Genomic DNA, 20,220 nt, shown 5'->3' with positions numbered 1-20,220 from the left:
ATTTTTAGTCACAGTGGTCAAAACTGTTAGGGAAGTTAAAACTGAATCATCTGCCGAGGTTTAACCAGAAGGGCTTGCATCTCCCTGTTCCTCTTCCATAGGCCCCATCTCTCTGTGCTGACCAGCCTAACATGAGATAGACCCCAGAGCAAAAGAAAGAGGCCCAGAGTGTCTGCCCTGTCCCACTAACCTGGATCTGATAGTAATCCAACACTCCTCTTCCCACAATGTGAAGGGAAACTTGGCACAGCCGTGCTTCCCCTGCCACACAGCGCCGACCTCAAAGCCGATGATCTGATCCAATCAGGTGCTCTTATGCCGCTGGATCCGATTTAAAGGGTGGATGAGCCACTCTGCCAGTCTGGAGGGCCTGTATTCGCCTCGATGTAAATTAACACCGGCAGGTGGGGTGGAGGCAGCCACACATAGCACTCTATGCAAGCACACTGATCCACTACCTTTCTGACATTCCTGCAGTGATGAGGCAAACTTGAATATGGTAGAAAAACTGAAGAAGCTTGTGCAACAAAGGCAGTATCCAGTGGTTCAAAGTATGATGAAAACTACACTTTTGAGTTTGGCTTTCTTTGATGAAACATACAGATCTTTTTTTTTCTTTTCAGCTGCAAGGTCACGAACACAAAGGGAAGGTCTGGTGACAGCCAACTACAGAGCTTCTTCAAGTTTCTTCTTAACAATGTGAATTATTCATTCACAATCCAGGTCCAGGGTGGAACCTGAGCTCGTATGTGGTCCATGAGGGACAGAAACCATATGCTTAGCTGTAGCTGGCTGTCACTGGGTTGTCCTTTGCTTGTGCATAGAGGTGGGGGATAGTCACTGCCTCAGCTCCAGCCAGCGAGCAGGACAACCGCTACAGGCCGGTGTGCCACAATGTCAGGGGATGGGTGTGATTATGTCCAATGTCCATCTATCTCCCTAAACAGGCACTCTAGGGAACTGGAGGGGTGCCAGAAAGGTACTGGCAAAGGCTTAAAATACACATGGCTTAGTCTCAGTATGATGACATATTAAATTGTGCCCTACATTGCTAAACTGGGCTCAGAATTGCTAATCAGTAGCAGCCTCAAACGCTAGGCATGTTAAGATTCATTCAGTGGATTGAGGAATAAATTAAAATTCCTGCAATTGTAACAAAAAAAAATAAGACTAGAATAAAGACTTTCCAGAGAATGAAGTTTGTCAGTCTCTATGTACTGATTGTCGTCAGTCTACATCTTTATGTCTTGACAACCACACATTCATTGACTCAAGCCTAAGATGCAGGGTGTCATAAGTTAGAGTAGTCAGATGCTGTATTTCTAGCAGTACTCAATCTGAGAGCTTTAGAACTACATGTGAATATCAACTTTATTTATAGAAATGTAATGCTTCAAAATGTCCTGTAGGTTAACTATATTCATCTCCAGGCCTGTCACCTAAAAATAGAGCATAATTTTAATGCAAACCTGGAGTGCATGCAAATGAAGATTACCACACAAGGGATATTTAATATAGTCAGTTATTTCAAGTCCAAGAATATCTTAACAGCCAACAGAGTATGATAATCAGGACAACTTGAATATAGAGCCAGGGCAAACTACTGACATATGAGAATTTAAAATATATATACGATATATATGTACTGTGTGTCACACATAAGTTAGTATATACTAAGTATGAGGTCCTACTAATCCCTGAGGTGTAATACTGCCCCCTAGTGGGAAACAAGAAATAGTCTCATAAGTACATTCAGTGTTAAAAAAAAAAAGAATTAAGAAATAAACAGCAAATACAAAGTGATTTATTTTCTCTAGTTTTATTAATAATAGTACAGATACATCAAGACACCCGTCTGATATTACTGTGGGGTAAAACGGAGTCTTAATAAAAGCCTTCTTCAGTTTACAGTACAAGGGAAATAGTTTACATTGAAATACAAGTTACAGCAGCCAAAAAAAAATGAGTACACAACACATCACAGCATACTCTAAGTGCACTGATGCAACAGATCTGATGTAGTAGTCCTACTGCTACTCGTCAAATTAGTTTATCCCAAAAAATTCTACAAGCAGATGAGATTAATCTATCTGCAGAAACTTCCCAACCAATTAACTCATTCTGTTTTCAGACATAAACTAATATTAAGTTGTTCTAGTGCACATGGACAGAGCACATTTATTCATCCAGGTATTGCAAAATTCACTATAACCAGGAGGGAGTTTAGGATTTATGAATCACACTGAAATGAAAATACATGTTATTAGGGAACTGTTTGTATATTTTTAGCCTGGTGGAAAAACATCCTATATTGTGCAAACTGTCACTTTCGTTCCTCTCCAAGGTTTCAGGCCGGCACTGACCAAACAGTCAATGTTTGAGCATATGGGCATTACCAGAGAGCAAGCTGTTGTGTCAAACCCATTCAGAAGGAAGCAGCAGAGCTTCTGCATATCATGTGCTTGTTGTTTTTATATTTTGGTATGTCTTCCAGTTCTGCTATAAGTGATAATTTACCATCAAGCAACTGTTGCTCACACTTTGGGCTCGGCTCATTATAATATAGTAACTGGTCCTACTAAAACATTGTGTCAGTGCCAGGAAGAATAGCTACACTCAAAAAAGTAATGAAACCTTGAAAGTTACTTAACCATTCTTTTTTCATTTATTATCTAGTGTTAATACGTTTAAATGTGCTGGCCTAAAACCCTGTCCCTGCACACAGCATGGTGACATCTGACATATATATTACTAATAAACTGTAACCCAATCCTAAAGTTATTTGGTATTATTTGGTAAAAGGCACATGCAGAATCTGTGATGATAACACATACCATCTGAATATGTTGTACATATTGTTTAAGATCATTTATCAGTGAGGTTTGAGGCCAGTGTGAGATGATGCAGTATGCGTGACTCTAATGAGTGGGTAGAAGCTTCTGTTGCTTTTTAGCTATATTACCCTCAAAGTTCCAGAGCAAAACCAAAAAAGCAAACCATGTTAAAGCTAATCAATTTTTGTGGTCTAAAAATAATTTTTTTGCCAAAACTAATACTAAGGTGCATAATAGTTGTCAAAATTTTTCCAATGCTGAACAAATGATACAAAAATGCCATACAACAACTTATTTCCCATTAATAAAGCCCACCCAAAATAAATAAACAAAAAACATGATGCAACAAGATGGCATTTTGTCAGATCTGCAGTATGGATGTGATTTTACTGGTTTATAACAAAAGCTCTGTATACCTGGCCAATGCTGAGCAACCAATGGAAAGACATCTCTAAAGAGAAGAGGCAGAGTTACTGTGCAGTCTGTGGCTAAATACCACCATGGGTTCCAAGATTAGATAGAGACTAAAGTTTCTGTGCTCTCATGTACAGACAAATGTTTAAAGCACTATTTAAAAACATTTCATATACAGAAGACCATCATGCACAATATATTCTGATCCACCAATAACAAACTACTACTATTTATAAGATGATTCTGACCCCCTTTGCAGGCAAAGTCTGCAAAAGTAAGAATTGTGTTCTTTTCTCTCATTGAAAATCAAACCATCACTAGTGTACAAGTGTCTCGCTTTTACAAACACACACACACGCACCCACAGCAGATCTCTCTGTTAAATTCAACAAAAATCAGTGGCATCTGATTAAGAAAATGGGATAAAGTAAGAACAATAAAATCTACCCAAAGTTCTGTACAGTACCTTGCCAGATAATTATCAAAGTTTAATCACTTTAGACAGGAGTGAAACTGCAACAAAAGCCTGTTGTCAGTTACCTTGCATTGCACATTCAATAAACAAAACAACCCCACCCCCCCCCAAAAAAAAATTTCATTTTAATGTTTGTAAAAAATTAGGGGGTTCATTTTTATTAATTTACATATATTTAGTATAATGATTTTTGTTATGTTGTACAATAGTCAATCAATTTTCAGCATAAAACCCACTGCAATAAAGCATGACTTCACAAGGTGTTTCAGTCAGGTTAAAGTGAGAATTAAAATTTTACAAATGAAATTCAGATATGAAAAAGTGACTTTATATTATATAAAGTCATTAGACATTATATACATTACTGTTTGTGCAGAGAAGATGGGGGGGGGAAATAATAATAATAATATTTTGTACACTCTGCCCATATAAAAAATACACCCTTTTCTGAAATATATTCAAAATGGCTTGGTTTGTGGTTCTAGAATGAGAGCACACGCCAAGGCCATATCACAAACAATAACTTGCTCATTCCCAACAATTTGCACTGAAAAAGATGACAAGTCTTTTGCTCACTACGATATCATTTTAGCAACTTTCTTCCTCTCCTCTTATCCTGTCCCTCACCGTGTGAAGCACCAAAAGGCCTCAGATACCACAAAAGCCTTTGTCCCCTTGATGAGTCAACATCAACACCAATCTGATTTTCAGGGGCCATTTGAGACAAAAAGATTTGATTGTACACTTGTAATAGTTGTTAGCCTCTATCCACAGCATGGCCTGTTAATTGGCCTGGTTCAGAAGAGCAGTTCAAACAAAAGGACCTCATTGTCAAAAGATTATCAAATTATTCGATCTTTAAATCCATAAGATTAAAAAAAGCCTGCTCCTGCTCTATTTGTGCATAAAAGTAAAAGGACTACATCGGGCAGACAATCAGCACAGACTAGAGTTCGTGCTCAAAACCAGGGTAGCTTTCCCTCGATATACGGCTAAAAATCACAAAACAGTATTCTGTTGTCAAATGGGGAAAAAAAAAAAGCTATAAGAGTATGAGAACAGTAGGAGACCAGACTGGACAGAAGCAAGGCTCTTGGTTGTATGATTGTTTGGTGTGAAACATATTGCACACAGGAGGCAAAGAACAGAGCTGACTGTGCAGTCCAGACAGGTTGGCACCGCGTGTACAGTGAGAAAGAAGTGGCATGACGAGAGCCATGCTACTACTCCCCGTCCCCAACTTGTACCTTCCCACTGGTCCTGAGCCTCACCACTGAGCGACGGTCCCATCCTCTTACTTACCCTGGAAGTTGCTGAGCTCCATGTCATCCTTGCGCCGTCTCTGCTGGGCAAAGAGTGAACTGAACGGGTACAGCTTGGCTTTGGCCGGGTATCTCTGGCCGGCAATGTCCACCTCATAGTCACCACGGTTGATGAAATCAGGTGTGATAACGGTGGGGTTTTGGCCTGCGGTGGCCGGGCTGACAAATCCCAGGCACACGTGGCGCTCCAGGGTGTAGCTGTAGGCGCTGCTGGTGGTGACGCCCACAAGCTGGCCGTTGCGGTAGATGGGCTCCCCCCACCAGGGCCACAGGTCCAGTTCGGCGTCGTGATCCTCCAGGACCAGCATGACGAAGCGGCGCGTGATTCCCTCCTGACGCTGCTGCATCAGGGCCTGCCTGCCCAGGAAATCTGTGCCCTGAGAGAGACAAAGGAAGAGAGAAAGGGAGAGAGGGAGGGAGAGAGAAGCAGTAGAATGAGCATGGCAGAGCTTAAATGAATTAAACAGGAAAAAATACACAAAACATCTGGATAAGTTCACACTCATGTAATTTCTGAAACCTACTAAGAATGATGATCTCAGAACCCATTTTGTCACGTCTAGCAGGATGAAAAATGAGCGCAATTACCTTGTCAAATTTAACACGGAACTCACGGCCACATTCAAGCGGCGTAGTAAAGGAGTCCAAGTCCTGGCCCCAAAAGGCAAAGAACTTCTCGATACGCAGACTGCGTAGGGCATAGTAGCCTGCGTTACGGATGCCATATTTCTGGCCCACAGACATCACCTCATTATACACGTGCAGTGCATACTGGAAAAACAGAGTAAATTACAAAATATTAGAATTAGAACGGCCAATAAGAACAGGACGTACTAATGCAGCAAAAGTAGTTGCGGCTCACCTCTATAGGGATGTAGAGCATGAAGCCTGGCTCACCAGTGTGGGTCATGCTCATCACTCTGATCCCGTTGGCATAGCCCACACTCATTTCCTGTAGTGACCATGAAATCTTTCAGAAATATACAATGCCAGCATACCCTTTTTCATGAGGGACAGAAACCATATGCTTAGCTGTAGCTGGCTGTCACTGGGTTGTCCTTTGCTTGTGCATAGAGGTGGGGGATAGTCACTGCCTCAGCTCCAGCCAGCGAGCAGGACAACCGCTACAGGCCGGTGTGCCACAATGTCAGGGGATGGGTGTGATTATGTCCAATGTCCATCTATCTCCCTAAACAGGCACTCTAGGGAACTGGAGGGGTGCCAGAAAGGTACTGGCAAAGGCTTAAAATACACATGGCTTAGTCTCAGTATGATGACATATTAAATTGTGCCCTACATTGCTAAACTGGGCTCAGAATTGCTAGCATACCCTTTTTCATCTACCTAACACCATGCCCATCTCGACACTGAAAACGTCCACGTTTGCCATTATATTAGCAGTAAGTAAACTTACCAACACAATGTCTGCCACTGACCTTACAGAACAGAGTGGGGAAGTGCTCTGGAGTCATTGAGACGTAGGAGAGTTCTGACAGCACATCCATTGCCCGAGGGCCGATCAGATTAAGAGCTGTAAAGCGTGAAGTATCAGGAAAAAAAAACTTCTAAGTATTTTCTTGCAGCACACGGAACTGAACTAGAACACATATATGGTCATGTTCATGCAAAGCACTTAGCACAGCTTAACACAAAGTACAAAGAAGAATTTAAAAATGAAAACATAAAACAGTGAAAGCTTCCTATTTCAACATCTGAATGTGGAAATGCCAGTATGCTAATTTCTTGAGTGCTTGGGCGCCTCTCACCGGTGTACTTCCAGCTGACATCTTCTAGATGGAGCTGTGGATCACTGGGCATATACCTCTTGATCCAAGACCAGCAGTGCACTTGTTGATCCGTAGGAGAGATGATGAAGAAACTAGGAGGTAATCCAACAAGAAACCACATACATCATACAGATATATCACCCCATGTAATGTAAAGACATTTGAAGAATTTAACTATATGCTTGCCTTAACAATTGCAGCATACTGGTCCCATTTTAATTGACTCAGACCATGTTATTAACGCTGATTTAAAAACCACAGTGTATGCTGATGTGGAAACTAGGCAATGAAAATAAATCTCATTTTGATGTAATTAAATGTTGCACCACTGCACATGGATTACTGGAATTGAAACAGTAACTCTGCAGAACTCTATAAACACAGTAAGACAAAACACATTTTAAGCTAGTTTAGATAGCCTCCATAGCTGACTCGAGTTATCTTTATCCAGCAAAAACAGGTGAGACATCTTTTTCTTTCATTGGATCCAGCGTAACTGCCAAGTACATTCTGAGCTGGATTATCTCCTATTGTAGTGGACAAAACATCTTGAGTTCTATCCGGGCATGCATCCAGTGAGATATACTGTGGTATGGGGGTGGGGGGGAGAGAGTTATACTTTTCAGGGAAAAAGGAATCCAAAAAAGGAATCTAATCCCAAAGACCTTTTGAACAGCTGTGTTTAGCACCATTCAAATTATTGTTAATAACAACTTTCTTTGTTGAAACATAACTGGACAACTGCCATCTTAAAATCACATACAACTGCACAAACGCAGCCTATTATTTCATACTCTTTCCTTGCATAATGAAGACTGAAAAATGAAGACTTTCGCCTCTCCTAAGACAGAAACTCTACCGCGCCAAATACATCATCATGTGAGGAGTTGCTAGTATACTCCTTGACCACCTGTTTTTGCTGAGCCGCACCACGCTGCAGTCGTTCTCATAGCCGCCCCTCTCGTTCAGCATCCCCGTGTGGACAATGTGCCCTACAGGAACATCCAGGTCATTGGCACACAGCCTTTGGAGAAGCTCTAGGGCTTGGTCTCCAGTTGACTTATAGGGAGACAAGCAAAGAAAAAAGAACAGGGAGTCAACAATAAAGCTTCATTTATCTTCTTCTCGTTCCTATAATTCCTATTTTAATAGGAATTATAATTTTTGCAGATTTCAAAAACCACCATTTTACATTTACTCCAAATGTTGACATGGTTGATGGACCTATGTGGCTAACTAACAAATGATAGAAGCCCATCTCACTAGAGACCTTTTTCATAGCTAAATACAAGCCCAAATATTCACACACTTGCCACAAGTTAGATAATTAAAGGAATATTTCAATTAAATCTCTGCCTTCCACATTTGTACCATGTGGCTGATTACCAGTTGATAAAAAAATAAATAAATATTGTTGCCTGGAAACACACCTATAATAAATGCCTAAGAACAGTTGATGAACTCTCAATACGTTTGAAAAAAGTGACGTAATATGACTTTAAAACCATCAATCAATGTGACATATGAGAGAATGCCTTACTAAAACTGTTCTTATGCAGTTTAACACTAAAGCATCACAATAAAATGCAGTTCCTTCTGGAAAAGTTAATGATATAAATCTTAATTCACAAATTCCTTAAAGCATTCTGCAAAAATATGTTTTGCATAAATATTTTGTGACTGCTCCAACAACTGTCTGTAGGATTACTTTATATATTTAGAAAGCATGTAGAAAACATGTAGTCTCTAGTAATCCTTGATGGGACAGATGCAGTAGATAGAATAGGTTGAAAACTATTTCCCTCAAGCAAACATGTTTTTTTAAAAACATATGGAAGTACTTTTATGCCAAAAGTGTTAAACCAAAATTGCAATCTACAAAAAAATTATTTGGTATCAAAATCTATAGACATAGTAAATAAGAAATACCAATAACAAGAATTACAAATCAATCTTGTTTTCTTAAAAATATAGAGCCATGATGATTCATACATGTTCTTTGGGATTGGAGGATTGGTGGCATTTTCCATCTGCTCAGGATACTTGGCTACAATTACAGGAAGATTTAGATCTTACACACACTGTTTAAATGCAGACTGGCAAGGTTTTTTTTGTTTTTTTGCCATGGCATGCATCCAGGCCCTAGTCTTAGAGGTGACCATCTATCCATGCACTGAATTAACAGTCATCAGTGCAGAAGACTTAAGGTTATTGCTTTCTTATGCCTTTTTGCATTTCGATGACAGACTACAATATGGGCTTTTTAAAACAAGGTAACCAAAGGCAGTTTTACACTGTTATTTTTCCATTCTCCCTGTATTTTGTAGCAAAGTAAGGTTTTTAGGAGGTTTAATGGTGCTTCCATTGATTCAGATGGATGTTTCAGGTCTCACGAGTCCAATCACATCAAGATCCTAGAGCTGCCACACCATATCAAGAGGTCCAGCTTCAGGCTTTTCAGGCTTTTCACACAACACCTGCACCTGTTTTTGTTTTTTTTCCTTTTTCATTTCATTACTTTGTTTTTGTTTTGTAAAATTTGTAACATTATTGTATACTTGTGTCCAAACATGCATGTCTGTATAAATGGTGCAGTTGGTTTTATGCATAACCATGTGATGCCATAGATATTTACCATGGCTCAAAGCATCACATACTCCTCACCAAACAAGATAACTTAGAAACAATAAACTGGATTTAATTTTTACATTTTTGGAACCCTAATACATCTGTGAAGTTTCTTAGAAAAACTTCTAACCAATTATCTTTCCCTTTCTTTCTCTCAGGTTCCACTGTCCTTCAAGCAGGACTCAAATCAGCTTTTAATTTGGTCATAACCAGTACCATCATTAACATTCATGTGCTGTCAACTGTGACAAAGGATGGACAAAATCACCATCCCTGCTGTAATGATCGATATCATCAACATTTTGTTATCAGTGGCAACATCATTACTGGTGCCATCATCCTTATCATGATCCTAACTCATTAACTAATATCTCATTAATATCTGTGGTCTGTGAGTAGCTGTTTGTGTAAAGGGAGAACATAGCCGCTTTATGCAACGTACACGTACAAAGTACACGTGATCATATCTTTAACAAATCTGGTGTCCATGCTAAGACACAAATATCATACTGATTTTTAATTTTGACTTTTATGTAAAGTAAGAACTTGATCGAAACTGATACTGGACAGTGCCGAAACTACTCATTTAATAATCTCTGCAACATTCTGAGAGCTTTTCTTCTACAATACTCTAATTTCTATAGCATGTTTTAAGTTGGATGGATATCCTACAATATCATTTTAAAAGGATTCTAGCATTCAAATTCTAAAAACTACTGAAGTATCCTAAATATTTAAAATTACAACTTTTGAGTTATTCTGAATTTTCATTATGAATGCATATTTTTTGGTCAAGCAGTTGATTAGTCAGTCATGAGTAATACACAGAATAATTCAAAGTGGACCCATTTCTTTAATCTAATCAGTATTCATGAATCATTATGAAAAAATTAGAATTATTCATTTTATCACATATTGTGGCTGTAAATGGTATAATATACACCTGTCTTATTCCTTTCTAAAAATGCAAGCTCTACTCATAAAATGCTTTAAACCTGAGTTTAAGGTAAGAATTTAACAGTTTAAAAGTAAGAATTACAAAAACAAAGGCAAGAAAAAAAGAAATAACAAAGCAAAGTGTCAAAATGGTTGCATAAAACTGAGTAAAAGTTGATTGCAAAGACTAGTAATGGGAGTATTTTTTTTTTTTAATTTTGACTTAATCCTTATTATTTGTATTTACATCGATTTTAAGATTTTGATACCTCTTATTTAATTGCAAATTTTGTAAATTTGTGACAAAATATCCACAGGGATATTTTGTATAATACATATTTAAGGACGAACACGATTCCAGTTATATAATTGGTTACGCAACACTATTTGACTGCATTACCAATTAATGCAGTGAAATGAATGGCAAGTTCAAAAAGATCAGCAGTAAAAAATAAATAAATAAAATAAAACATTATAAAAAAAAAAAAAGTAAATCCAGAAAAAGAGGGAACCAACCCAACAGAAGCACTCACTGTGAGCTCAAACTTGGTGAAGGAGGACATGTCAATCACACACACTGCCTCCTTACAGCACTTCACCTCTGCTCCAACAATGTCAAACCAGTCTGGCTTGTAGAAGGTTTTACTCTGGTCCAAGGCCAGCAAGTCTGTGTAACAGGAATGTTTTGAAGGCAGAGTAGACGCATCATCACCGAAAAAGAACTCAAACTGATAAAGGGCACGGTGCAACACTTTCTTCAAATGCTACATGGAGTCAATAGGATTACACTAGGTCACAGAAAAGGAAACAGAATTAATGGGAATAATTATTCTCAAAATTTCTTTTAACTAAAAACTAAGCATGATACAAGAAGACACAAAGTGAAAACTCAACAAATCACACGATGACCTATTAAAATCAAAACAACCTCTCACCCTTTCCAGCAGGGACAAAATATTTGGCACGCTCAAAGCCATGCTTCTCCATCCAGCGTGCACCCTGAGTGTCCAGCCGGTCGTACAGGGGGCTCGTGCGAAGCTGCCTGCCTGTCTGGAAGTCCCATCTTGGAACCTTTAACTCATACAGGAGTGCTAAAGCCAGCACAAAAGGGGAAATTGAGTAAGACGAAGAAAATGCTTAGTACACAGTAGACAGGCCTTAGATAAGCAACTAACTGCCAGTTGATGCAACCCTGACGCAACACACACACACACACAGTGTTGATAGATGAGACAATGGAAACATGAGGCAATATAAACATGAATTAGTTTTGCGCTCAGCACTGTTCTAGTTTTCCTTATACAAATTAAGCCAATAGTTCACTCAAAAACATGACATATGTGCAATAATAAGCTATTAACTGCTGTAGGTTGAGCACTGCTTTTACAGATTTTCAAACGGAAAGCAGTGCCAAAACATGAGACCAGACCTGTATGACTTATTCAGGAGAATGCTTTGTATAAATGAGTAAAGAAAAAAGTAACTGAGTCAGCTTCTGCCATCACTAGCGTTTTCTATTAACTCTTCTTAAGAGACATCATTAGAACTTGTTCAGGACTTACGCATGACCTCCATGACCCGATGGCGTAAAAAGGTACGGCTGCTCTGCAGGTTGCCAAAGCGCTTGATGTCCAGAGGCCAAACGTTAGCAGTTGGATATCCATACGTCATCCATTCAGCCAAGTACCTAAGCACAACAGGTCGGAAAAGGTAAAGAAACAGTCAAAAATCGGAAGAGACACCAGAAAATACAGTCAGCTCCAAACTGGCTCTGCTTGGTCCTTACTTGCCAGCTCCCCCTGCGAAGGACAGGCCAGAGGAGTTCATGCCTGCCAGGACAAAGTAACCATGCACGCCTGGGGTCTCACCCATGAGACAGCGCATGTCTGGAGTGAAGGACTCGGGACAGTTCACCAGCTGGTGGATCTCACAGGAGTCCAGGCTTGGCATCCTTCGGAGCAGGGCATTTAGCATGGGCTCTGAAGCACACAGCCAAATGAGAGAGGGGACAAGTAGTCTGAACTAAAAGTGTTTAAAAGCAGACAGCAAATATCAGAACGTGACATCTTAACCATGCTGCAAGATATCTTAGCACAAAAATGTATCAAAACTGTATTTGAAGTATTAAATAGCTGAAGGTTAAAGACAGAAACAATATTTTTCCTCACTTTTAAAATATACAGCAACCCACCAACTTTTTAAAGTACTAAGAGTCTTACCTTACCTTAAACAAGCTATACTTTTACAAATCAGACATTATTCACATTTATACAGCATGTGGTAAAAGCCTTTAAAAATAATAACATACATAACAGTGTCAAGATCCTATTAATGCTATGAGAAATTATTTAATATTTGGCGAACTATAATTCTTATTTCTAACACATCGCATCGATAAATGTTTTATGCTACATTAAACAGGTGACAGCAAATAGTCTGCAACATTATGATATAAGGATGAATGCAAGGCTGTGTCAAATGATCACAGGTGAATAAAATCTGATTCCATGCTTATTAATGTATTCTTTTTTGCCAATGTTTTTGAAGCCTTATCCAAAAGACAACTCTGAAAAGATAAAAGCACAGCAAAGTGTTTTACAATACAAAGACCCTGAAATGCTTTTTAAAAATAGACTTTGGGTTGCAAAGCTACACTCACCAAAATGGTCCCAGTCCTCTTGCATGTTCTGGATCTCTAGCTGATTGCGGCCCTCAGTGAAGATGGGCTTGGGGTTCTTTTCAAAACCTCCCGACAGTATGCCACCCTGCCAAGCCCGTACATAGATCCTCCCATCCATATCCATCACCACTAAATACAGTCACAATTCTGCATTCAGTCTAACTTCCTGACTGCTCAGTCGCAGGCTAAAGCAACTTCATTATACAACTGACAACAACTGACTCCATTTTAACTTTTAAGAATATCTGAGCATAAGAACTATAAAGATAATATCGTGAATAATCATACATTTATTTTTTGCTACTTTTGTCATGCTTTTTGAGGCCTGGGACTGTATGGTGTTTGGGACATCACCTGGTGTGTTGGGGTGAAGAGGTTGATGATGAGGTTTGGTCAGGAGGTAGAAGTGCTCACAGCCATGCAGAGGCACAGACACCTTCACTTCACTACTCTGGCCAAGCTCATATGCCCACTACAAGACCAGCAAACAACAACAATGATCACCACCAGTGGCTAAGTGAAAGTAAGTACTCCCAGGGGCTTACTTAGGTATGTAAGCCTAAGGAATGATGTTCACATGATGATCAAATCTGAATAAATTTCTAAATTAATTTAGTAAGTCTAACACACTCTTTTTGTGAATACCCATAGTTTCATCTCGTTTTCATTTCAAAATCACAATATTACAGTGACCTGAACCCAAAAGGTTACATTTATAGTAAATTTCTTAATGTGATTCTCCCTGCATTAAAAAAAAAACAGCACAAATTTAAAGAAAGCACAAAATGACAACAGAATTTACTAAGGGTACTGTGTGTTACAGTATTTCTCAACCAACCAACCTGTCCAGCGCAGTTGACAAAGTACTCGCACTCAATAGGGCCTCGGTCGGTCTCCACACCTGTGACATGGCCCTTCTCCATGAGAACATGGTTCACACTGGTTCTTTCATGGATTTGAACTCCTGTGAAGTATTAACATGCTCATGAGGAGACAGAATGCAAAAAGACAATGAAGTGGGATATTTTTAGATTTAAATACTCTGCCACTCCCAAAGGTAGGTCAGTAATCTCACCGTGTCGCGCAGCAGCCACAGCAAGTGCATGATTGATGTCCGGTGGTGATGCCATAGCATCTCCTGGGAGATGAAGAGCACCCACCAAGTCATGAATGTTCACCAAGGGATGAAGCTTTACAACTTCTTTGGGTTTAATGACATTACAGGCGATTCCCAAGACCCTGTAAGACAACAGGAAAAACATTGGGATGGAGCACCTCTCTGATTATTAGGCACAATTAATGAAAAAACGGGTTAGGTGATCAGCCATAATATTAAAAGCGCCTGCCTAATATGGTGTACATCCTCCTTGTACCACCAAAACATCTCTAACCGGTGGAGGTATGGACTCCACAAGACCTCTGAAAGTGTCCTGTGGCTCCAAGATACTAGCAACAGATGCTTTAACTCCTGCAAATTACAAGTTGGATCCAACTTGGCTTTCCAAGACATCAATAAGAGAGATCTTGGGAATTTGTAGTCCAAGCTAACACCTTGAACTCTTGTTCCATACTCCTCAATCCATTCCTGAATACCTTTTGCTGGTTGGCAATGAAAGATGCTATTGCCATTAGGAAATATCATTGGCATGAAGGGGTGTATTTGGTCTGCCAAAATGTTTAGGTAGGGTGTACATGTCGAGATAACATCCACATGAATGCCAGGATGCAAGATTTCCCAGCAAAACATTGCCCAGCGCATGACAATGCCTCAGTCACCTTCCCTTCTTCCCATAATGCCTCCTGGTGCCATCTTGAGTGCTGCAAACGCACCCAGCCATCCACGTAATGTAAAAGAAAACATGATTTGTGAAATGATGCCACTTTCTTCCACGGCTCCATGGTACAGTTCTGATGCCCATGTGCCCACTTTTGGCATTGGACAGGGGTCAGCAAGGGGACTGTGACCATTCTGTGGCTACATAAGCCACAGCCTTTCCTATGGGAATGGACTACACAGGCTAGCCTTCACTCCCCACCCACATCAGTGAGCCTTATGTGCACATGATCATGTTTCCAATTCACTATTTGTCCTTCCTTGGACCAATTCTGATAGGTATTACCCAATATATATTGGGAACACCTGACAACACCTGCCATTTTGGAATTGCTTTGACCCAGTTATCTAGCCATCACAATCGGGCCCTTGTCAAAAGTGTTTAGATCCTTATGCTTGCCCATTTTGCCTGCTTCCAACAAATCAACTTCAAGGACTGACTGCACTTGCTGCACAATATATCCCACTTCTTGAATGTGCCATTGTCAGTGTCTGCAATGTTGTGGCTGAAGTATCATCAAACACACTAGTCTGAACACAGGAGTAGGCTTGTCATGATAACAGAATTTTGACTACAATATCCATACCATCTGTAGTATCTAATTCAGTATTGCTGTTGGCTGGCCAATTTCATCAGCGGTGTGGGCAAAATACGCCCACACTTGACTCCTTGAGCCAGTTTTTCCCACAAGTCTCAGACGTGAGAGAGAATGTCTTTCGTTTTTAGCATAGCCATGCTACCTAGCTAACTAGGTTACTGCATTCCATACAGTCTATGCTCCTTTCTCACTGCTCAAGACAGCAGGCTTGCGTGTGTCGCCCAGCCGAGTCAAATTAACATGCGCAATTTGATTTGCATATCAAGAATACTGACTCAGTTCCTCGGGCTATATTCAGTACTGAAAGCCTTGAATGTTACAGAATCTTTTTGCTACACTGTAGTATTGAAAAAGCACTTGTGCAACTCCATACAGGAGACATCAGTCATATGCCCTAGTTAGAGAAAGAAAAAACAAAAACAAGAAAAAAAGCTTTCAGGTCAGCACAATGGCCAAGAAACTTTCTTGTCGATGTTTAATCAACTTAAGTAACACATGAACATAATACAATCAGAATTTGATTTAAAGCTTGTTGCACTTTTGAAATTCTTGATCAACCCAGTGATAGGCCTAACACTTCATAAAGGCTCCCTATGAAAGTTGGGCAAAATGAGGAAAAATGTGCAATTATGATGTTTCTGACCAATATTACGAGTTAAAGTTAAACTCAGTGGTGTATCCATGGCCCACATAGTATCAAACAACTCAGACTTTTACTATAGACTAGTATAACTATTGTGATTCCAAAAAGTAAATGATGGAGAAATAAATCACTTTATTAACCCAGAGAGAAATGCACTGGTTATGGAAAAGTGTCAATAAGAAGCATTCAGGAAAGGTGTTAAAAAATGTTTTAAAAAGGTGCAAAGGCAACAAAAGATGAAAACAATGGATGTTCAGCAACGTGATCACAGCATGCACAATAAGTTATACCATGTAACTTGCGTATAGCAGTAGTGCATACAACAGAATACATCCACATGCAAAAGTGTAACTGATGTCCAATAAGATAAGAATGGGGTCAATCCACAGTAATGTCCGGTCACAATAAACTGTTGAGAAGAACAACTTCCTCTACAATTCTGGATATAGTACTTAGAAAGCAATAAAAATGTCAAGAATCTTGACAAAATTATTAATAATGTGCAGTCAGTACTGCAGCTTTTGTGACTTGCATTCTTTCTAAATTGCAATTGTTAGGATTAAGGTTTAAAGGAAGCAGATAAGATCAGTTATTCATCGGCAGAAAGAAAGAACACTGTAGCTTCTGCTACAGCAAGCATACTGCAGCAGAACAGGGTCAGGCCAAGGTTCTTTAGAACATAAAGCCATCTTACCTAAGCCTGGATGCCAAGCGCTTCAGAGACAGGAATCTATCCTGGTTCTGAGCCAAACACAGCGAGCCAGTCCTAACAAAAGCTAGAGGATGAACACACCACAAGCAAAGTCACCCTTGTGTCCTGCATTCTCCAGTAGCCAAGATTTTTTTTTTCTTTGTAATTGTTCGAAACTTGTAAATCTGCAGTTGTCACACCTGTTTTGACTCCTGTCTCCTCTTCCAAACGCTCATAGAGTGCATTAGAGTAGTCTGCCATTTGGCTCTCAATAGAAATAGGTTTGGCAACACTTATAATTCCAGCACACAAACGTGTTGTGCCAGCTCCAAGCCTGTAACAGATAGAGCCATACAGCATATAAAAATACTACTGCTAGCCTGTGCTTCATTGTAAAGGTTAAGAGGTTACCCAAGTCACTAAAAGATGTCATATTTAGCAAGGATACTAACTCCCAGCTGGAAAGAGTATTCTGAGTAAACATTTTGCATGCCATTGTACAATGCACAGTACATGTTGAATACTCACCTGCCCTGCTCTAGGAGCACTATCTCTGTCCATCCCAACTTTGCAAGATGATAGGCCACTGATGTTCCAACAATGCCTCCACCACAGATCACTACTCGGGCTTGACTGGGGAGGGGTACAGGCTGGGTGTCCTGAGCTGTGGCTAACAACCGGACCGAGCCCCAGGGGCCCTGACGGTCCAGCCTGTGTCCACAGCACCTAGCATCCCTTAGAAGACGAAGCAGCAGGCCAGGGGACAGAGCTCTGGAGCTCCACACACAGCCACGCATGGCTCTTCCACCTTTAAATAAACCCATATAGTTATCAAAATAAACATAAAAAGCAGACAGCAAAAACATATATGTGTAATATATAAAACAGGCAAGCTGACGCATTCTGCAAAAGAAATCAGGAGAGAAAAAATAAATTGTGCCATTATCTCATACAACCTTTGGTTTTAGAGACTGAGACATGCCAAACTGGACTAAGTTCCCATACTCCAAAAGATAGCTACAATTAGTCCACAAATCGAATCTGTCCTATCCAAGTTGACAGTGTCAGCGGTTGTCTTCCCTTAACAATCTCTCTTCTTATTTTCAGTCAATCCACAGGAAACTCCTCATTTAGACATGACTGATTAAGGTTGTAAAGAAATATAAAGTGTCCACTGTGAAAAGTTGAGATTTTCAAACTTAAATGATGCATGATTGAGAATTCCAGGAAGCATCTATGAGTGTAGGCTGAAAAATTGCCTGATCAAATTGGTGATCCGTAGGGAGGAGGGGGGTCTTTGCACACTAGCAGAAAGATTTCACTCTCAAACAAGCTTAACTTCACAACTCTTGCATACTTTTAGTAATGTAGACTAAAATAACGTTACACATGTAGGGTGACTTAAAATGGTCTGTTGGCTTGTCTACTTTGACGGTCAATCAAGTCGTCCATGGTTTGACTAAGCTGTGTAATATATCGAAAACAATGAATTGAGCAATGGTAAACATTTTCACTGTCTAACATGCATAGCTAGTTAATTCCGAAAAAGGTTTTATTAGCTAGCTGGGTAGTTTGAAACAGCCATACTAGCCAGCTAATTAGTCAACATGTATCTAAACCATAATTCCAGCGGCCGGCAAGCCCAAGATATTGTACCTCATAGCTAGCTCCCTTCTGGAGATAGAGAATGTTTAAACGTAGTCAAGTTACCTACAGACCACTTCTCATTAATCAAAATGTAAGCGTTACTTCCATAATTCAGCTAACCTAACTAGCTAATTTGGGTAGCTAGATAGCGTTAACGTTAACAGTATTCCTAAGCTTAGAAAATACTGAGACCAGTTAGCTAACCTAGCCAGCTAGTGTTACGGTACTTAAAACCGAATCAGTATCGTCAGTTGCGTTGAATTGAGGCCAAAGTCAGCCGTTCAACTTACCTGATCCAAGTTAGCTACCCAGTCCAACTCGTTAGGTTAACCTACTTTTCGGGTAGTCTTGACTGTTAACCTTTTACTTGAAACTAGCTAGGTTAGCTAGCTAGATGACACACCAAGGATTCACACTTTTACCCAGTGGTAAAGCCAAATTTTAACTTGCGTTATCCTAGCTAGTTACTTAACCCTAATGTTGGCTACATAATGTTATCCGGTTAGATAGCTAGTTTGCTTGCTTTGTGATTAATTTTGCGTGCGTTGCTAGTAAATGGTGGTGGGCATTATGACCGTTCTTCGTTTTCCGACAGACATCCGTCGCTATTACACTAAAGCAGGTTTCTGCGTAATTTCTATGGTCACTTGCTAAAGCGCTGAAGTGAATCCTAGTGCCATACGGAGCGTCTATCTTGGAGTAGTTGGGGGAACGTTAGCTAGAGGTTCAATGGTCTGTGTCTGACTTTTTGCAAGTAAAACAAATGTTTGAATTTAATCGCACAGAATTATTAATTGGGGGGTAATTCGTCCCGTCCCTTTAACACCACTTATCATCACAGTTTCAGTTGCGTTATTCTAATGTTTAGCAAATGTTGCCATCAGCATTAGTTACTCATGGTGAATATTACAATAGTAAACATTGTACTTAACCTTAAAAAAACAAAACAATGGTAAATAGTGGTTGGCTTGGTGATAAACTAACTCGCACTGTCTAGAACACAGGATTTTTCATGCTGCATATTAAAACGTTTTGTTTTCTTTATCATAGTTACATAGTTACACTTAAAGAAATGCTAACTATTCCAATGTCAGTAACTCTCTTTGATTTTCAGTACTTATGGTTTTTAAAAAATCCCTTATGATTAGCTATGAACCAAATGCATTAATGCAAAATAAAACTGTTGGCATATTTGTAAGAAATGATGCCATTAGAATAAATCGAATTAATCAGAATCTGGAAACATACCCAACATGAAAGATAAGAAAATATATTTTTGACAGATGATGCATCTTTTGGAATTTAAAAGTATACTCGAGATCTCCACGGAAAATAATCTGTTTTCATTGTATTTCATTGTATTGACGCATTGCCTTTTAAAAGGTGGGTTACTGTCTGTTCTATCTACTTCTCACCTGTAGGGAGCGCTATATGTACGTGGGATTGCAAGTAGCCTACTTAATCTGCGTTGGACAAAAAAAATGAAAAACTAAAACATATTTAATATTTATTTTTAGTTTAGTTTTCTAATTTAATACCAAAAGTTTTTAATTTATTTTTGTTTTTCTAAAACCTGGATGGTTTCATTTGGTTGAATGACTTATTTGAAAATTAATTTTTCATGCCATGCCACTTTATGGTGTGTTTCACCCTGGAAAGGCCAGGTTTAACGTGAGAGGTGTTTCAGAATTGCCTCTACGCTGATGTGATTCTTGAGATAATTTTGCAAC

General features: G+C 39.5%; 1 protein-coding gene across 1 annotated transcript; it reads right to left on the bottom strand.

Annotated features, from left to right (window-relative positions):
- Positions 1 to 1,803: 1,803 nt before the first annotated feature.
- Positions 1,804 to 19,164, bottom strand: pdpr (pyruvate dehydrogenase phosphatase regulatory subunit). Its single transcript, XM_026999518.2, has 18 exons — positions 18,781 to 19,164; positions 17,372 to 17,651; positions 17,044 to 17,177; positions 16,847 to 16,928; positions 14,152 to 14,315; positions 13,919 to 14,040; positions 13,431 to 13,548; positions 13,056 to 13,205; positions 12,183 to 12,375; positions 11,959 to 12,083; positions 11,332 to 11,487; positions 10,930 to 11,063; positions 7,743 to 7,891; positions 6,812 to 6,924; positions 6,482 to 6,576; positions 5,908 to 5,997; positions 5,634 to 5,816; positions 1,804 to 5,422 (listed from the first exon to the last, which is right to left on the bottom strand). The coding sequence occupies exons 2-18, from the start codon at positions 17,638 to 17,640 to the stop codon at positions 5,018 to 5,020; spliced, it is 2,682 nt and encodes an 893-aa protein (XP_026855319.1). The 5' UTR covers positions 17,641 to 17,651; positions 18,781 to 19,164; the 3' UTR covers positions 1,804 to 5,017.
- Between the last annotated feature and the right edge of the window lie 1,056 nt (positions 19,165 to 20,220).

The sequence above is a fragment of the Electrophorus electricus genome, chromosome 4 (genome assembly GCF_013358815.1).
Source record: "Electrophorus electricus isolate fEleEle1 chromosome 4, fEleEle1.pri, whole genome shotgun sequence".
Classification (NCBI taxonomy): domain Eukaryota; kingdom Metazoa; phylum Chordata; class Actinopteri; order Gymnotiformes; family Gymnotidae; genus Electrophorus; species Electrophorus electricus.
This window is presented reverse-complemented; position numbering and strand designations above follow the sequence as displayed.